This window comes from Ranitomeya imitator, chromosome 4 (assembly GCF_032444005.1).
Source record: "Ranitomeya imitator isolate aRanImi1 chromosome 4, aRanImi1.pri, whole genome shotgun sequence".
Lineage (NCBI taxonomy): Eukaryota > Metazoa > Chordata > Amphibia > Anura > Dendrobatidae > Ranitomeya > Ranitomeya imitator.
The window spans coordinates 721,095,489-721,115,964 of record NC_091285.1 but is presented as its reverse complement, the minus strand read 5'-3'; the positions used below and the strand labels follow the sequence as shown (position 1 = coordinate 721,115,964).

The 20,476-nt window shown below is 45.7% G+C and overlaps 1 protein-coding gene across 1 annotated transcript in view; it reads right to left on the bottom strand.

Moving 5' to 3' along the window:
* Positions 1–20,476, bottom strand: part of FGF11 (fibroblast growth factor 11) — a 105,313-nt gene that overhangs the window by 48,771 nt on the left and 36,066 nt on the right. The window contains exon 3 of the mRNA XM_069767590.1: positions 7,433–7,536. Within this exon, the coding sequence (XP_069623691.1) occupies positions 7,433–7,536 (104 nt within the window). The remainder of the gene's footprint in view (positions 1–7,432; positions 7,537–20,476) is intronic.

Below are 20,476 nucleotides of genomic sequence, written 5' to 3'. Positions count from 1 at the left end.
TCTTAACAGAGCGAGGATAGAAAAGGCAACTTTGCGGTCTACACAAAACCCTAAAGAAAACCACGCAAAGGGGGCAAAAAGACCCTCCGTACCGAACTAACGGCACAGAGGTACACCCTTTGCGTCCCAGAGCTTCCAGCAAAAAATTAGACAAGCTGGACAGAAAAAATAGCAAACAAATAGCAAAGAAGAACTTAGCTATGCAGAGCAGCAGGCCACAGGAATGATCCAGGGAAAAGCAAGTCCAACACTGGAACATTGACAGGAAGCCAGGATCAAAGCATTAGGTGGAGTTAAGTAGAGAAGCACCTAACGACCTCACCAGATCACCTGAGGGAGGAAACTCAGAAGCCGCAGTACCACTTCCCTCCACCAACAGAAGCTCACAGAGAGAATCACCTGAAGTACCACTTGTGACCACAGGAGGGAACTCTGCCACAGAATTCACAACACACCCCGTGTTATACCTGAGCCGGAAGCTTTTGCCGAGGGAAGTGGCCTACTCCACCATCGAGAAGGAGTGCCTGGCCATAGTCTGGGCCCTGCAGCGCTTGCAGCCCTACTTGTACGGTCGCACCTTCACTGTGGTGACTGACCACGACCCTCTGCGCTGGCTAAACACCATGTGTGGAACCAACGGCAGGTTGCTACGCTGGAGCCTTGCTCTTCAGCAGTTTGACTTCACCATTGAACACAAAACGGGCAAAGAGCATGGGAATGCAGATGGACTCTCCCGCCAGGGTGAATCTACTGAGGTGCCCATGGAGGCATACCGTGGGGTACTACCTCCCTAGCGCACACCAAAAGGGAGAGGTGTCACGATATGGTATGAAATATCATAAGTAGTTCTCTTGCTAGCCTGCGTGGGCTAAGCCCCCCTTCTTGGAGTGATACTGCAAATTCCTGGCTTTCCTTCTCTGAGAGTGTGGGGGGTTAGGAGAGCCAAAAGTATTTACGACCGGCATTTCCTGTGTAAGCTCTTGTTCAGCTATAAGTGAAGTAGAAACTTCGAGGATCCATGAAAGATTCTTTGTTTAGTTTTTGTTAGATATTAGGCAAGCGATTTAAGCTAGACATACGAAAATATATATTCTTATTCTCACTCGGTGTACCTACCCATTCCCCGAAACACGGGCTTCTAACTCCATCTGGTAAAGAAGTAGGGTTTTCTCTGTAAATATGTATCCCAGATAGGACATATTTGATCTCATTAGAATGCTCACGTTAATCCGAGATGAATGATGGGTTGGTTAGGACTATGAGATGTTTTGCAGCAGAATTATAGAAATTAGATATAGGTTAGGGTAAAATCAGTAAACTGGAGAGGTAGGAGGGACGAGGTGAGGCTTAAGCTATAACTGTCTGTACACATCCCCAGCTTCCTTCTTGTCCTATTTTCCTGGAAGAGCTGAGTACATCCCATGAGTTGGGACGTATGGAAAACTGCCCTAGCCTGGTTGCCTGTCATGCTTTGAACATGTGAGTGTTGCTCTTTCTCATTTATTCCCTTTATGTTATAATTACCCTTGTACATATTTGCAATTGCCTCATTTATAACATCTTTATAAAATATTTTTGATAAAGCACTGCCTAATTTTTTATGGGATATAATATTATATGTTAGTTCATTCTCCATGCTCTAAACGCACCCTGTCTCTGGAAGAGAATTACGCTACTGTGTTGGGTTCGCTTCGGACCCGTTTAATCGAAGCTGGTGGCAGTGATACCGTGCAGACTTTTGGGTTATGCTGAAGCGACTGCGGCGTTGCTAATTATTGTTCCTGCCTGAGTGGGAGTAGTTTATCGCGTCGCTGCAGCGTGCCCAACAGCCAGTACATAGCAGGCAGCCTTTCTGGCGACTAATTACCCTAGGTGCAGTACCTAATCTGACCTGAGAGTAAGGGGGAGCGCCAGAGAGCTGCAAGTGTTAAGTGGAACTGTAAGCGGGATATACATAAATCCCTGCAGTTTGTGGTATATTGAAAGCAGTGGGATACCTAGAATAAGCCCCTGCTGTGAACTAAGAGGTCAATAGCCTTGTGTGTGTTTTCTCATCACGTCGTGGAGTGGAGGGATAACTAAGATAAGCCCCCCTGCACATGTGATAGCCGTCTGTTGGCCTAAAGTTACCTCAATCCGTGACGTAGGGGTGACGGTCACGGTGTGAATCCTGACCCATTGGTGACAGCGGTCAGGGGAATCGTGACAACATGTGTGGCCTCAGTCAATGAAAATGAACTGAGTGAGGCCGGGCACATCTGGTCGGAATGTGGTCAGAGGTATACAAATCACATGCTTGTGCTGACATGACTGTCCACTGGCAAGGGAGAATCGAATCCTAAAAGTGTGCAGTGCATGCGTTGTGAGAATTCAGAAGCTGCGATGTCAGGATTCCGCTCTGCAGGTTCCAGTAGTCGTCACATGGACACTTCACTCATATGCGATTTTCATACTTGTGGTCCTGTGACAACGAGCTTCTCTTCTGCTTCTCTCAATTTTTCACTGAACATTGAGAGCATTAGGGAGAGGAGCTTGTGGGTACATGACTGAGTGTGAAAATCGCATACGTTTGGCGGGATGGGGGGGGAGGGGCGCCAAACTGAATTCTTGCCCCGGGTGCCAGAAACCCTAGATACACCTCTGCTAATAGCAGCCGCAAAATCGTCATCAGTCTTTTCCCCAGAGTTCTGGAGGTGCTGCCAGTACTGCCACATCCTCTTCTGGTACAAGAAAAGGTATGTGTTGGCAATTCAATGAAAAAGAGTGTCGTATTGGATCATCATGCAAGATTAGCATGAATGTTCTGGATGTGGGGGATACCACAGCCGTACCAAATGTTTTAAGAAGGCAAATGACTAAGCCAGCGAGTCTTCAGGAAATAGGGAAGACTCCATTGGGAGAGTAGATCGTATGCTACCTTTTTTAAGTAGGTATCCTGATAGGGAGGTTCTCTGCTTGTTGGACAAGGGTTTCACTTTTAGTTTTAAGATCCCATATTTGGTTGAACTGTGTACTATGCAGCTGAACAATTTATGGTCGGTCCGTATGCACAGGGAGTAGTTAGGGACAAGTTGATTTGATGCGTAGGCTTGGACGGGGGTCGTTGATAGCCAAAGCGGATGTTGAGTTTGTGTTCTGTTTGCTTCTGGTGCATCCGGAGAGTTTTCATTTGTTAGGCTGTTTTTGGGATGATAGTTTTCATGTGGATTGTTATTTGCCTATAGGTTTTTCGATTTCATGTGCTTATTTTGGAACTGTAGCGGTTTCATTGAGTAGTGAGAGAAGATTCCGGTTTGGCTGAGTTTTGCATTACTTGGATGATTTCTTTTGTGTTGAACCAACGGATTTGCTCCTGGCTGCTCAGGACAATAGAATAGGTGACCCAAAGTTTCGGTATTCCATTGACTTGTGAAAAGGCAGAGGGACTAGCAACAGTATTGAAGTTTTTAGACATTGAGATTGGCTGTCAATATTGAATGCCGTTTGCCAGCGGACAAGTTATTGGATTTGAAGGTCAGCATACAGGAGGCCTTACAGGCCAAAAAAACTTTGACTGCGGCAGTTGCAATCTCTATTAGGTAAACTTGTTCGCAAAATTTTGCCTATGGGTAGAGTGGATGGCACAATCTACAGCGGGTGTTAAACACCTTCAGCATTTTGTTCGGTTGAATGGGGAGCATATAGCGGATCTGAAGGTTTTGGGCTGGCTTCTTGCAGTTGTATAATGGATGATCAATGTGGTTGTAACCAGTAATATCCAATGTGCTTTATACTGATGCCTCAGGGGCGGGTAGTTTTGGGTCCTACTTGGTCGTTGATGTGTTGGTGAATGGCCGGAGACATGGAGAGCTTTGTGTGTGATAAAGAACATGGCCTTGCTGGAAATATTTCCTATTGTGGTTGCTTTGGCAGTTTGGGGCTTTGAATTTAAAAACAAAAAAAGTGTGTTTTATGTGCGACAATTTAAGCATGGGTCATAGTATAAATAACATGTCGGCAGAATCACCTCCAGTGGTTGCTTTATTGCATCACCTGGTTTTGAAGTGCTTACAATTTAATGTCCGGTTTTGTGCTGCCCATGTACCTGGTATGCACAATTCAATAGCTGACGCTTTGTCTTGCTTCCAGTGACAACGGTTTCGGGAGCTGGCACCGGATTTGGAAAAGCAAGAAACTGTTTGGCCTCATCAGATCAGTTGTGGGATTTGGTTTTGGTTCCGCTATGAAATTGGTTAATTGGTTAGGAAATCGGTCTCGCCAAACACAGAAAAAAAGCGACAAGTCATAAAACAGGGATCACTACAAATGAGAAAATAAACAAAAATTGGTCTCACCGCCACTTGGACAAAGTATGTGGCAGCTTGGCATCAGTGGCAGGAGCTTATGAACGGGTTTACATGTCAACTTATATGATCGTGAAAGAATTTGAAGAGGGTTTGTCGTTCGCCATTGTTTCCGGCAGGATAGCAGGATTGGCGTATTTCATTAAGTTAATTCGTTGTAAGATGTTCTGAAAGATTTTTTGGTTCGTCAGTCGCTGAGAGTGTTTTGGAATAGTCGGATGATGAAGCAGTGGAGTCATCCACTATCTTTCCCAATTTCGAGTAAGTTATTAAGATTCCTTAAACGAGTGTGTAAATAGGAATACGAGTGTCGTTTGTTTGGGGCAGCATTTGTTTTTCTGAGCTTTTCGAGTGTGCGAACTTGTAAGATTGTGAAGTGTCATGTTGGTTTATATTCAAGGATGTAGTCTGTGGTCAGATGTGGTATGGTGTCATTTAACGCTTTGAAAGACGGATCTTTTTGGCAAGAGTTGTGTTATAGAGCTTTGAGAAGTGCAAGGAATGGAACAGTATCCGGTTAGATGGGTTTCGTCATTTGTGGAAGTAAGAGGTTCAGATCCTGGTTCTTTGTTAATACATCAGGATGGGTCTGCATTGTAGGTTTATCAGTTTGTGACTACATTTCAGAGTTAATTGAATCGATGCTGTTTAAATGGTGCAGATTTTGGTCCCATTCTTTTTGTATCGGGCCTGCTACAGAAGTGGCACGTTGGAGTTTGGGTGTGAATGCTAAGCGCAGGATTGGCCGTTTGGAGCTTGCTAGATATCGGTCCTATATTTGGCCTCACTTGTGATATTCATGGATTATGTCTGTCCTTTGAACATATACTCTTCACAGCTTTCATCGATTCATTTAGTTACACACCCTCCTCAGCTATTTTTTGTTTCTGTATTTCAAGAATCCCCCTTTTGATCTGGGTGTTAGGACATTCTAATGTTTATCGGGGTGCTGTTCGGGCCACCGTGAGGCCAGCAGGATGACAATTCGGTCTTGCCAGAGAGGTTGCGCTGGATTGGGGTTGTCAGTATGTTCTGGAGCACATTATTGCCCAAATTTCAATTTCATATTGTTTTGGATAGACCACCTGATGTTCTTGTGCTGCACACAGGTGGGAATAATTTGGGTGCTAGCACTTCGTGGGATTTGATCTGTGACATTGAGGCTATATTCACACTTTGTGGATTTTGCTGCGGATGCGCAGCGGATTTGACCGCTGCGGATCTCCAGCAGTTTCCCATGAGTTTACAGTCCAATGTAAACCTATGGGAAACAAAAAACGCAGTGCACATTCTGCGGAAAAAAACGCGCGGAAACGCTGCGGATTACATTCCGCAGCATGTCACTTCTTTTCTGCGGATTTTCACCTGCTCCAATAGGAAACTGCAGATGAAAATCCGCAGAAGAAACCGCAGTAAAAACCGCGATAAATCCGCAGTAAAAACCGCGAAGGGTTTTCACTGCGGATTTTGGAATTCCACTGCAGAAAAATCCGCAGTGGAATCTGCAAAGTGTGCACATAGCCTTAGGCTCTTGTCATCCCATCCAGGTTTGGTGCTCATCTGGTCTGAAATTATAGCGTGCCTCACATGGAAATATACGCTGTTGGTGGAAGGGATTAATAAGGCTCATTAAAGTTAATCTCGTCTCGTTTTGTTGTGAGGCTCAGTGGAATGGCACAGTGAATTGGAATCCCCTTCCAGGGAGTTTTTGAGGTCGGAAGGAGTTCATTTAAACTCAATTGGCATAGATATTTGGGCTTTGGAACTAATAGGTGTTGAGAAGGCTTTAGGTCTGTGGTGGGACTCGCATGCATAAGGAGGCATGCCTGCTCGCTGTGGTGGAAAAAGAAGACGGGAGTTTTGGAAGGTGGTGGATTGCACAGAAGGACAGAGGAGAACCCAGTACAGGGACTGTTAACCCCCATATGGTGCAATGTCCTTACTAAAATTACAAGTGGGTCCCTACTGGGCTTAGGACTCAGCGAGACATCTGGTGCAGGCAACATGCAGCTGGGTGCCGATGTGGTGCGGTTGAGGGTGGTGTGGAGGAGCTGGTGTTGTAATATGGAAAACTGGAACTTTCATTGCATGTAACCCCTCCTTTTGAGGTGGTGATACTATTTATTATTGAGACTTTGATGTTATTTCTTGTTGTTATTTTAATAAATGAGTCTGTTGTGACCTTTTTACATCCAACGTTACACAGTGTTTTATTTTAGGTAAGAAGTTGGGAAAGGGTTAATTGCGGGGCCTTATCTGTATAGGGAAGGATCATATCCTAAAGTTGTTATGACCTGTCTCCTTCAGACTTCATATAGATCTACAAAGAGTCCAAAAAATACTCATAATAGATCAGACACGTGCCAGATGCCTTCACCAAGAAGCACTGCCCAAGACAGCATTCAGTAGAAACACTCACCAATATGCACGTCCCACTCAAAACAGTCAACTAGAGATTATGCCAAGACACAGAGAACAAGACATTCAACTGGAGATTTCACCAAACAGCAGAGCCCAAGTCAATATATTAGACAGAAACATTCACCAAGACGCACAGCCTAAGATTCAACTTTAAAAGGAGCATTCTCTTAAAATCAGAGCTGAAGACAAGACATACACCTGGAGATTCTAGAAAGATACAGAGCCCAAGACAAGACATACAACAAACACATTCATCAAGATTCAAAGTCCAAAGACTCGACTACAACAGGAGCTTTCACCTAAAAGCAGTACCCAAGACAAGACATTCACCGGAAATCTTCATCAAGACGCAGCACTTACGACAAGACATTCAACAAAACATTTATCAAGATCTGGAGCCCAAGACAAGACTTCAGCAGGTAAATTTAAGAATTCATCATTGGTTTACACACACATTGCCAACACCATGAAGGCTGCTACTACTGCTGTTACTACTAGATGAAAAGTACTCCTACAAAGTTAGTGTTTCCTAAGGTCCTAAAGAACACTCGTCATATAATACTATAGAGGAAGTGATCTACACATAGATCCACCATGTGGAGAGGTTTTACCTCATGGTCATGAACTAACAACCACTCAGTGAAAGAATAAAAAAAAAAAAGACTCACCGAATTGTAGAGCCGTCCTTCTGAATTCATGGCCACATACTGACCACAGGCTGAGCTCTGTATGGCAACAACTCGGAGACCCACAGGAATAACATTGAAAAGAGCTTAAAAAGGGACAAACAAACAAGGTTAATGTAAGGATAAATGTAGAAAGACTCTAGAGACTGTGGTCATGAGTCAGTTTCTGAGACACCAGAAAATCACGGAGAGTCTCAAATTTATGTAAAATTCAGCTGTAGACCAAAGACCTTCACAGGGAACTATTCCAAGTGTCTGATACATAGTAGCCATGTCCTCTGAAGTTTTCAAACTTTTCAATATTGGCTTCTTTATTTAGGTCCTTCAGTCATTTAAACTCCGATGACAGTAGATCCATGTTAGTCGTGGTCACCAAATACTGAGCTGCTGGTGAAGTGTCTACATGTACAGTAGTCGACATAGAAGCCATCTCCACCATCTTTCCTACTGTGTGACCATTTCTCACTACCCTGTAGTATGAAGAATTATGAATTTTCTTAGATAATTTCTATAGAGCATTGTAAGGTGTAGAGATGAAGCATGGCAGCTTATGGTCTGTTAACCGATTAGAGTTCAGATAAATCGTAGATGCAAATGATTAGGTTCAGATTTAGGACCTAGAACTTGATATAACTGAAAGTGTAAGGTTACAGCTTTGGGCAAGTAGTTTCCCATATGGGACACAGTAGCAATGTTTAGATTGAAAAGAAAAGCTTTAGGACCTCTAGGAGGCAGTCAGTTCCTTGCTCCTCTGTTCTCCATGCTACAGTACCCAGTCTTCTTGAACTCGTTTTCCACCCTGCAATACTTCACACGTTCCTGTGTTTTCATAGCCATAGTACATATCTTGATCCCGTGCTCTCCATCACATAGTACCTAATCTGTTCCTGTGCTTCCCTCTTCTCTAACCTCTAGTATCTAATGTGCCCCCCTGCGGTTTTCCATCCTGTAGTGCTGATTCTGTTCCTTACCATGTCGTAACTAGCCTTGTTTTTTCTGATTTCCACACATTAAGAACTAAAATCTGTTCCTCTCCTCCTTTCCTCAACTCTTGCCTATTCCTGTGCCTTCTTCCCCCTGGTGAACCAATTCAGTTCATGTATGCTCTAACAGCATTGATTAATGTATTTCTGTGCTCTCTATTCTCCACCCTGCAGTACATGGTAGGTTTTTTGTTCTCCCTGACCTACCTAATAGATTCTTAGGCACCTTTTTTTCACTTCCATATGATACCATCAAGTTTCCATTCTTCCTGTTCTATGGTACCATGTATGGTACCATGTATGGTTCCATGCTATCTGTCCTCCAACCAGGAGTACCATTTATATTTCTGTGCTTCCTATTCTCCACCATGTTGTACCAAGTACGGTAGGTTTTTGTTCTCCCTGATCTACCTAGTTGATACTTGAGCACCTTTGTTCTTAACCCTATACTATCATCATTTTTCATTCCTCTCTGTTCTGTGGTACCATGTATGGTTCTGTGCTTATTGTCCTCAAACCTAGAGTACCATTTAAGTTTCTGTGCTCTCTGTCACACATCCTGAAGTACCATATATGATTCTGTGCTCCCAGTCCTCAACCCTTCTACACCATGTAGTACCTAATCTCTTTTGTCACGCTATTGTATGAAATGTGATATGATTTTGTAGCTTTGCCTGTTAGACCCATGCTGCGGGCTAAGAAACCCCCCTTCTCTCTCGGTTTCTGTTTGCTGAAATGTGTGTGTGTGTAGAAAAGGTTTTATTGCTTCTAGCTCTGGGAGCAAAGGAATTTTTACGATCGGTATAGCTGCATAGACAATGGTACCAGCTGAAACTGGTCTGATCTCTCTTTTAAAACATGAGGCTCTTTGTCCAAATCTTGTAAGATTCTGGGCCACCGATTTGGGCTAGGAAAATAATAAGTACATACTGCTAAAGTCCATCGGCGGATCTATCAGCCACTGTAAGCCCGAGCCTCTAATTCCACCAGGTAAAAATGTACGGATTTCTCTGGAACTGTATGTCGCAACTAGCCAAATTTGGTTTCATTAAAAAGCAAATTTTAAAATAAGCTGAATGAGGGATGTGCTGGGATTCTGGCATGTTCTGGAGCGGAGATACGAGCATTATAAAACTTTGTGTTAAATTTGGTATGTTTGAGGAGATGGGAGGGTCCGAGGAAACCAACCCCTTTTGTGATGTCACAAGGCTGGGGTTTAAAAGTCTCTACCCTTAACCTAGCCTTCAGTTTAGTCTGTGTCTTACCAGAGGAGCCCTCACTGCCAGACCTGATGCATTGGGACATTTGTGAGCTCCACCGACTAGCCTGGTTCTGCCTGCCATGATCTGAACACATGTAAGTATTGATTTCTTATTTAACCCCTGTTATTTTAAAATTACCTTTCTACATATTTTCAATTGTCTCATATTGTAACATCTTTATATGCCTTTTTATAAACACTGCCTTCTTTCGGAGTAAAATATATAAATTACTAGTTTTCGTTCTTCCTGCTCTAAAACGTACCCTAAGTCTTCTGAAGGGAATTACGCTACTGTTTTGGGTTAGCTTCGGACCCGTTTAATCGAAGCTGGTGGCAGCATACCGTGTGCTGTGCCTTTGGGAGTCATCGTAGCGACTGTGGCGTTGATAATTATTGTTCCTGCCTGAGTGGGAGTATTAATATCGCCTCGCTGCAGCGTGCCCAATAGCCAGTACATAGCAGGCAGCCTTTCTGACGACTAATTACCCTAGGTGCAGTACCTAATCTGACCTGAGGGTAAGGGGGCGCCAGAGAGCTGCATCAGATATACATAAATCCCTGCAGTTCGTGGTATATTGAAGAGCAGTGGGATACCTAAAATAAGCCCCTGCTGTAAACTAAGAGGTCAATAGACTTGTGTGTGTTTTTTTCATCACATTGTAGCAGTGGAGGGATAACTAAGATAAGCCCCCCTGCACATGTGATAGCCATCTGTTGGCCTAAAGTCACCCCGATCCATGACGTGGGGGTGACTGTCACGGTGTGAATCGTGACATATTGGTGGCAAGGCGGTGGGATCTTAGAGCATTAGTGTTTTGGTTTGAGTGATCATTCCTCTCACTAAAAACTTGCAAAGTTCTTGCGAGGACTCTGCGCAAATAAGTTTGGAGAACAAACTCAGTGTTTATTAGTCCTGAGACAATTGTGTGTACTGGTAGTTATCCCTTCCCTTTCTCTTCGTTTTTCTGTCCTATCTTTTATTTGGCAACCATGATTGTGCTGAGAGAAACCTTTTATAAGCAGCAGACCAAAGACACCCTTATTGCCTTATGCAATTCACAGCACATTGACTTAGCAGGCAAAAACAAGGCCCGACTGATCTCAGATCTGGTGCAATGGGAAGCCGCTCTCAGAGCCCAGTGGCCGCAAAAGCCAGCACAAGTGAACATGGTGCTGCAGCAGAGGTCCAACCACCGAATGCCGGCCCTATTAGCAATCAGGGCGAATTGGACCCCCACCTGCTGGTGGCCTTGGAGGAACTCCCCACTGACGACCATGATGGACATCTGCAGCTGATTCAGCAATACCGGCAGGAGGCCCGAGCCGAGCGGGAGGCTGAGAGAGCCGAGCGAGAGGCCCAGGCCCAGCGAGCCGAGTGCCAAGCCCAGCGAGAACATGAACTGGAGATGCTCCGGCAGGGGGGGATGCCCTCCACCGCCCAGAGCCGTGAGCCCAGCAGCGCTCAGATACCGAAGCCCGGCCCGATCACTTTCCCGTTATGGAAAAGTACGGGGACTTGGACACTTTTCTGTGGGTCTTTGAGAAAGCCTGCAGACAGTGCCAGCTGCCTACAAATGAATGGGCACGATACCTGACACCAGGGCTGAGAGGCAAAGCTCTGGAGGCGTTTGCTGCCCTCCCTCAAGAACAAGAAGGTGACTATGAGGCCATCAAGCAGGCCATGATAACCAAGTACCAGCTTATACCCGAGGTGTACTGTAGAAAGTTCCGGAACCTCCAACCAGGGCTGTGGAGTTGGAGTCGTGGAGTCAGAGTCAGAGTTAGTTTTGGTTGGAGTCGGAGTCGATAGAAATGTACCGACTCAGACTCCAGCTTTAAAAAAAATGTATTAATATTTCATAATTGAACTTTCATTTAAATTTTATAAATGTTACTCAAATATATATGTTCTATCAAACTATGAACAACAGTGATAAGCAGTTCTGCTGGAGATAGAGACATTTCTTACTTCTTGTGTGTCACTGTTCTCCACTGCCCTTATCTAATCTTATACTTGGTTAACCTCATGCTGCCCCAACCCCCCTACTTACAATGTATGAAACTGAAAGTGAAAATGTGTTGCAAATTCTTAGTAGTAAAGCTCTTCCTCTAGACTAAAGGTACCTTCACACTAAACGACGCTGCAGCGATCTAGACAACGATCCGGATCGCTACAGCGTCGCTGTTTGGTCGCTGGAGAGCTGTCACACAGACCGCTCTCCAGCGACCAACGATGCCGGTAACCAGGGTAAACATCGGGTTACTAAGCGCAGGGCCGCGCTTAGTAACCCGATGTTTACCCTGGTTACCATCCTAAAAGTAAAAAAAAACAAACGGTTCATACATACCTTCCGCTGTCTGTCCCCGGCGCTCTGCTTAGCATCCTCAATAATCAGAACCTCCCACTCCCGTCTCCAAGACTTTACACGTGCTGCGCCGATTCTTTGGAATGCACTACCTAGGTTAATACGATTAATCCCCAATCCCCACAGTTTTAAGCGTACCCTAAAAACTCATTTGTTCAGACTGGCCTACCGCCTCAATGCATTAACCTAACGATCCCTGTGTGGCCTATTTATAATAAAAAAAAAAGGTTCCTCGCATCATGTTCTCATACACTTTATGCAGTATTAGCCCTCTGTGTCTGTACTGCTACATACTGGTTCATGCAGCTTTACATGAACACCTGAGCCTTACACTATAGCTGGTCCGAATAACTAAAGCAATTGTTACCATCCACCTCTCGTGTCTCCCCTTTTCCCCATAGTTTGTAAGCTTGCGAGCAGGGCCCTCACTCCTCCTGGTATCTGTTTTGAACTGTATTTCTGTTATGCTGTAATGTCTATTGTCTGTACAAGTCCCCTCTATAATTTGTAAAGCTGTTATGAAGGCAATCCAGTGACACAGTGTGCCAGTAATCAGAGCACATACAGTGATCTGACAATAACCCAAAAACAATAGAACGAGCTCTGAGACGTGGAATCTCTGTAGACCGCAATACCTGAACCTATCCTAAACACAACTAAAGGCAGCTGTGGATTGCGCCTGACACTACCTATGCAACTCGGCACAGCCTGAGGAACTGACTAGCCTGAAGAAAGAAATACAAGCCTGACTTGCCTCAGAGAAATACCCCAAAGGAAAAGGCAGCCCCCCACATATAATGACTGTTAGCAAGATGAAAAGACAAAACGTAGGGATGAAATAGATTCAGCAAAGTGAGGCCCGATATTCTAGATAGAGCGAGGATAGCAAAGAGAACTTTGCAGTCTACAAAAAACCCTAAAGCAAAAACCACGCAAAGGGGGCAAAAAGACCCACCGTGCCGAACTAACGGCACGGCGGTACACCCTTTGCGTCTCAGAGCTTCCAGCAAAAACGAATAGACAAGCTGGACAGAAAAAACAGCAACAAAAGCAAAGAAGCACTTATCTAAGAGCAGCAGGCCACAGGAAAGATCCAAAGCTCAGATCCAACACTGGAACATTGACAAGGAGCAAGGAAGACAGAATCAGGTGGAGTTAAATAACAAGGCAGCCAACGAGCTCACCAGAACACCTGAGGGAGGAAGCCCAGAAGCTGCAGTACCACTTGTGACCACAGGAGTGAATTCAGCCACAGAATTCACAACATAAAGCGCTGCGGAATATGTTGGCGCTATATAAATAAAAATTATTATTATTATTATTCTCTGTACTGGCTGTGAGCACAGCGGCCGGAAATCAGAGCGGTGACGTCACCGCTCTGCTTTCCGGCCGCTGTGCTCACAGTGAGTGCAGAAAAGCACAGCGCCGGAGGACAGACAGCGGAAGGTAAGTATGAAGTGTTTGTTTTTTTAACTTTTAGGATGGTAACCAGGGTAAACATCGGGTTACTAAGCGCGGCCCTGCGCTTAGTAACCCGATGTTTACCCTGGTTACCAGCAAAGACATCGCTGAATCGGCGTCACACACGCCGATTCAGCGATGTCAGCGGGAGAGCCAGCGACCAAATAAAGTTCTGGCCTTCTAGCCCCGACCAATGACATCACAGCAGGATTCTGATCGCTGCTGCGTGTCAAACTGAACTATATCGCTAGCCAGGACACTGCAACGTCACGGATCGCTAGCGATATCGTTTAGTGTGAAGGTACCTTTAATGTTTGGTGTGCGTCTTCCAAGCATCTCACAGCTGCTACTCAGAAGAGGAAGACTGTAAGAAGTATTCAACAAACTTTACATCAGTTAACTGTGAGAACATGAGAAATAACAGTATTACTGACCACTATATCATTTGTACCTGGCAATAATTTTGTACAATTGTTTTTAGGAAAAACAATTGTCATTTGGATTGTGAATGTAGAATTAAAAACCTGAGAATGTCAATGAAGCATCATATTAAATCAGCTGTATTTGAACATTTCACCATCACTCAAGATAGAAAACATTATGTCTGTCAGAGTATGACAAATGATCCAGACGAAAACAAATGCTGTGAAGCCAAGATCAGTGCATATTCAGGCAAAGATAAAAATGCTCCTACCAGAGCTTCTAATCTAAAGAGACATTTACAGCGCTTTCATCCAGAAGTACTGAAAGCAGTGGATGAGAAAGACTGCATCCAAACCAATGAACCAGTGCCCAGCTCTTCCAGCCAAACAAAGGAGCAGAGAACTTTGCAGCCATCAGTTGCAAGATATTTTGTCAGTGACAAAGTTACTGTGACAATGACAGTAGATACATTTAAAAAACAGATCATAGAGCTTGTTGTAAAGGATAGTGTGCCTATTTCATTATTTTCACGACCAGCTTTTATGCTTCTGAATGGGGAAATGGCCCGCAAGCTTGGTGTTTCTCTGGAGAGAGAGAGTATTAGAAAATTAGTAATCGAAGAAGCTTTTAAACAAAAGGAAGAACTTTAAAAAACGGTCAAGGGACGCTTTCTGTTTCTTAAAATGGATGCCTGCACACATCACAGAGTGAACTATTTAGCCATTAATGTCCGATTTGTTTGTGACAAAAATGAAATAGTTACCAAGACATTGGCAGTAAAAGACACTAAAGCTCATCACACCAGTGAGTTTCTCCAGGTCTTGGTGGAAAAGGTTCTGCAAGACTATGAACTTAAAAAAGAGCAAGTTCTTTCCGTCGTAACTGACAATGTTTCAAATATGATAAGTACTATTAAGCTAATGAATGAGAGTAATGATGGTGACCAGCAGCTAGAAGAACATTCTGGGTCCACAGACACAGAAATGTTTGAAATAGAGGAACACAGTATTGTAACTGAGGAGCAAACTGAAGTTGCTTCAGATGAACAGCAACATGATAGTTTAGATGATCTTGTTGAAACTGTGTCAATACGTTCTTTATTCATCACATGCGCCGTGTTGTGCATATGCTACAGCTGGCTATAAGAGACAGTCTGCAAGAAGGACATGCTGCTGCACTGATTGGCAAGGTGAGAACATTGGATACTGTTGCCAGAACCCCTAAAGTTGACTCAATTTTGAAGAGACGTGCTGGAAAAGGGGCAATTATTGATCAAGCCACACGATGGGACAGTACTTACTTAATGATTCAGCGCTTGGTTGAACTGAAAACCTTTCTTGTAGACATGGCTAACCCTCAACTGACGCTACATGAAAGTCAGTGGAATCAGGCGACTGAGCTGGAAAAATTGCTAGAGCACCCATTTACAGTGACTACCAAATTACAAGCAGAGGACTTGGAGTGGAAGAACCTGATGTTTCACCTGTCCTAAAGAGGAGGGTTAATTGGAAGTGGCATTGCTACATCAATGAAATGGAGAGATGAGCAACTATTACAAAATGACATTCTTTTGGCAGCTGTTTATCTAGACCCAATGTATCGGATTCTTCTAGATGATCAACAGCTAACTAAAGGAAAAGAAGCTATGTTTGAAATAGCAGTAAGGATGAAAGGGTTGCAGAACAGTCAGGAGGAACAAGAAGAATTTGGTCGTCCGGCCACTTCTTCACCCTCATCAACAGATGAAGAATTTAATTTCGAAAAATATTTGGATCACAAGGACCATGCAAAGCGTTCCCGCATTGAAGAGTCATCCCCATCAACGAACACCGCCAGTACATTTCAGCAGAATTTTTCATGTGCACTAAAAGAAATTGAGAAATTTACATAGTAACATAGTTAGTAAGGCCGAAAAAAGACATTTGTCCATCCAGTTCAGCCTATATTCCATCATAAATCCCCAGATCTACGTCCTTCTACAGAACCTAATAATTGTATGATACAATATTGTTCTGCTCCAGGAAGACATCCAGGCCTCTCTTGAACCCCTCGACTGAGTTCGCCATCACCAACTCCTCAGGCAAGCAATTCCAGATTCTCACTGCCCTAACAGTAAAGAATCCTCTTCTATGTTGGTGGAAAAACCTTCTCTCCTCCAGCAAAAATGCCCCATTGTGCCCGTCACCTTCCTTGGTATAAACAGATCATCAGCGAGATATTTGTATTGTCCCTTTATATACTTATACATGGTTATTAGATCGCCCCTCAGTCGTCTTTTTTCTAGACTAAATAATCCTAATTTCGCTAATCTATCTGGGTATTGTAGTTCTCCCATCCCCTTTATTAATTTTGTTGCCCTCCTTTGTACTCTCTCTAGTTCCATTATATCCTTCCTGAGCACCGGTGCCCAAAACTGGACACAGTACTCCATGTGCGGTCTAACTAGGGATTTGTACAGAGGCAGTTGTCCAAATGCAATTTGACCGTTCATCAAAAATAACAGTGCAACAAGTGATTCCTGTGTATCCTGACATTGTCAGAGATGTTGCCCGAGTGGTTACTGCTTTGCCACCAACCCAAGTTAGTGTAGAGAGGTTGTTCTCTGCTCTCAAAATAATTACATCAGATTTGAGGGCATCCATGAAGGAGGATCTGACAGAGGCAATACTTTTTCTGAGGACAAATTTATCGATTTCTTCCTATTAACTGCATAACAGTGTTTATTGCATATTTACTTACAAGAGTTTATAAAAGTTTATAAAAGTTATTTGCTATATTCTAATTGTATTCTAATAAATATAGTTTTTGCTCTAAGTGGTCTGATTACTTATATGATGGTGAGAAACTGAATAAGCACAATGTTAATATTTGACAACAGTAAATTTGTTGTTACGAATTGGCCATTTATGAAGGAGTCGGAGCCGGAACCTGATAAAATCCAGGAGTCAGAATCGCAACTGTGGCTTACCGACTCCACAGCCCTGCCTCCAACGTGGCTCACATGACAGCTACGGCGATGTGGTGCATGAACTCAGGACCCACTTTATCCAGTGGATCCAAGGACTGTCAGTGACCACCTTTGAGCAGCTGGGAGACCTTCTGATCAAAGACCAGTTCTTACATCTTTGCCCAGCTGAGGTGCGACAGTTCGTGATGGACAGAGAACCCAAAGACGTGACAAAAGCAGCGCAGATTGCCGACGCCTATTAGGCCAACCGTAGATCGGAAATGCGGAAGCCAGTCACCACCAGCTGGAGAGGGGGTAAGCCTGCAACCAACGCCAGTACCCCTGCCAGCCAACACAGCAGAGGTCCGGTCCTCGTGGCCAACAGCACCAGACCTACTACCGAATCTCGCCAGTGTTTCTTCTGCAAGCGGACTGGTCATATCAGTCCCCACTGTCCAGACAAGCAGAAGAATCCCCCAGCCAAGGCCCCAGGGCCTAACACAGCAGTTCTTTTGGTGGGTGGGGTGGCTGGGAGGGTGTGTGACAACGTACAGCACGTCACTGTGGGAGGCCATGTCGCTACAGGCCTCAAGGACACCGGGGCTGAACGAACCCTCATCCGACCCGAACTGGCGGCCCCTGAAGAAATCATTCCGGGGAAAACCCTAACTGTCACTGGGATTGGGGGCATCAGCTGTCCCTTACCAATGGCCTGGGTTTAGATTGATTGGGGAGCCGGGAGCGAGGTGAAGGAAGTGGGGCTGTCTGAAAATTTCCCCACTGATGTTTTGTTGGGGACTGATTTGGGGAAGATGGTTGCATACTACGTTCCTGACACCCCTCCCCAAAATGCGAATGAGGGTAACGTTAACCCTGATGATGATGATGATGATGATGGGAAATCGCATGTTACCTGACCATGCTTTATCTTGTAATGATGCATCTGATAACCATTTTTTCCCTAGGATTGATGGTGAAAATGTACCTGTGCCAACTGAACCTGATAACCATTTTTCTACAAAGGTTAATGTGTCCATAGGTACAGGCGTGCTCAGCCACGTCACTCTGCGGAGTGAGACGGCTGAGGAACCCCTAGCAGGGACAAGTGTCGGTGCTACAGGAAAAGGGGAGAAGCATGGGAACCATGAGAAAGGTGATGCCATGAAATTGACCAGTGCCACAGAGGAAGGTAACTGGCCCATAAGTAGCACTGCCCCTGGAGTGTTGGGGTGGATGGGGAGGTAGAGCCCATAGCAGCGCCGGCTGATGGGTCTCTAGAAACCCCAGGGGAGACAGCCTACGTAGTTGCTGTCACCCGCAGTAAGAGTGCCCGGAACGCAGATAACTGTCTGCCTTCCGGACCCTCCTCAGTCATCAGTGTGACTGAACCAGAGGTGGACCCAGAGCAGGTCCCAGAGGATTCCCATGGGGAAGGGACCCTGACGTCACTTCTGGCTTCCCCTAGCCAGGAGTTTCAGGCCGCTCTGTGCGCAGATGCGAGCCTAGAGAGTTTGAGACAACTCGAATAGATGCCTACCTCCAAGACTGATAAGGAGAGGGTGCTCTGGGACTGAGGAAGGTTGTACCGGGAGACAGTACCCGGAGAATCACAAAAGGAGTGGTTGAGGGAAAGACAGCTGGTCGTCCCGCAGCAATTCCGGGGTGAGTTGTTACGGATTGCCCATGAGATCCTGCTAGCTGGACACTTGGGGATCAGCAAAACTAAAGCCCGGCTGTCTCAACACTTCTATTGGCCTAAGATGGGGACAGATGTGTCAAACTACTGCCACTCCTGTATCACCTGTCAAAGAGTGGGGAAGGCGGGGCCGGCTCTTAAGGCTCCCCTGATCCCTTTCCCAGTGATAGAGGAGCCTTTCCAGAGGATCGCGGTGGACATTATGGGCACGCTGGCCGTCCCCAGCAGCTCTGGAAAGCAATACATCCTTACTCTGGTAGACTACGCTATCCGGTACCCAGAGGCAGTAGCTCTCTCGTCAACTAGGGCAGATAAGGTGGCGGATGCCCTGTTGGCCATCTTTTCACGTGTAGGATTTCCCAGGCAGATGCTTACTGATCAAGGGACCCAATTTATGTCTCGCCTAATGGAGGCTCTTTGTAAGAGAATGCAGGTGAAGCACCTGGTATCGAGTGCGTATCACCCACAGACCAATGGCTTGTGTGAACGCTTCAATGGTACCCTCAAACAGATGCTACACATGCTAGTTGAGATCTAAGGGAGCGGTACCTCCCCCACCTGCTATTTGCTTACCGAGAGGTTTCGCAGGCCTCGACGGGGTTCTCCCCCTTCGAGCTCCTGTACGGCAGGCGAGTCCGGGGACCCCTTGGGTTGGAAAGAGATTCCTGGGAAGAGGAGCCGTACCCTTCTGAAGTGTCCATAGTGGAGTATGTCATGCGCTTCCGTGACAAGATGCAGACCTTGACGCAGTTGATGCATGACAACATGACGCAGGCTCAGGCTGATCTGAAGCACTGGTACGACCAGAATGCCCAGGAGCGGGCCTACCACGTGGGTCAGAAGGTGTGGGTGCTGGTCCCAGTACCAAAGGATAAGCTTCAGGCAGCCTGGGAGGGCCCGTACGTAGTCCACCAACAGCTCAACCCGGTCACCTATGTGGTTACACTTGACCACGCTCGGGGTAGGTGATAGGCCTTTCATGTCAACATGATGAAGGCTCATCATGAACGTGAACCTTTCGTCCTACCGGTGTGCAGCTTACCCGAAGACGGGGAGGAAGACACCCTCCTGGACATGCTGGCCCAAGCCAAGGTCGGTGGGTCTATCAAGGACGTGGAGGTAAACACCTCACTAACCGAAACCCAGCAGTCGCAGTTGCAGACCAAGCTGGAACCCTTCCGGGCCGTGTTCTCCAACCGACCTGGAAAGACTGAGTTAGCAGTCCACGAGGTGGACACCGGGAATCATGCCCCACTACAGCGAACACCTTATCGAATCTCCAACCAGGTGCAGCAGGTTATGCGCCAGGAGATCGATGAGATGTTACAGCTGGGGGTCATTCGACGGTCAAAGAGTGCGTGAGCCTCACCTGTAGTTCTCGTGCCAAAGAAGGATCGGACCACCCGGTTCTGCGTGGACTACAGGGGGCTCAACGCCATCACAGCCTCTGATGCGCACCCAATGCTGCGCATCGAAGAGCTGCTTGAGAGGTTAGCTGTCGCAGATTACCTAACCATAATGAATCTGAGTCGAGGATACTGGCAGATTCCCCTGAGCCCCGAGGCACAGGAGAAGTCCGCGTTTATCACACCCTTTGGACTGTACGAGTCCATGGTCATGCCCTTCGGCATGAAGAATGCCCATGCCACTTTCCAGCGGATGGTCAACCTCCTGCTTCAGGGACTGGAGAAGTACGCAGTGGCATACTTGGATGACATTGCCATCTTCAGTTCCTCTAGGGAGAAACACCTGCAGCATCTTGAGGAGGTGCTCAGACGAATTCACCGAACTGGACTATCAAACCGGGAAAGTGCCAGACGGGCATGAGTGAGGTCCACTACCTGGGGCACCCTAAAGCCAGAGCCTGAGAAAGTGGGAGCGATCGTGAA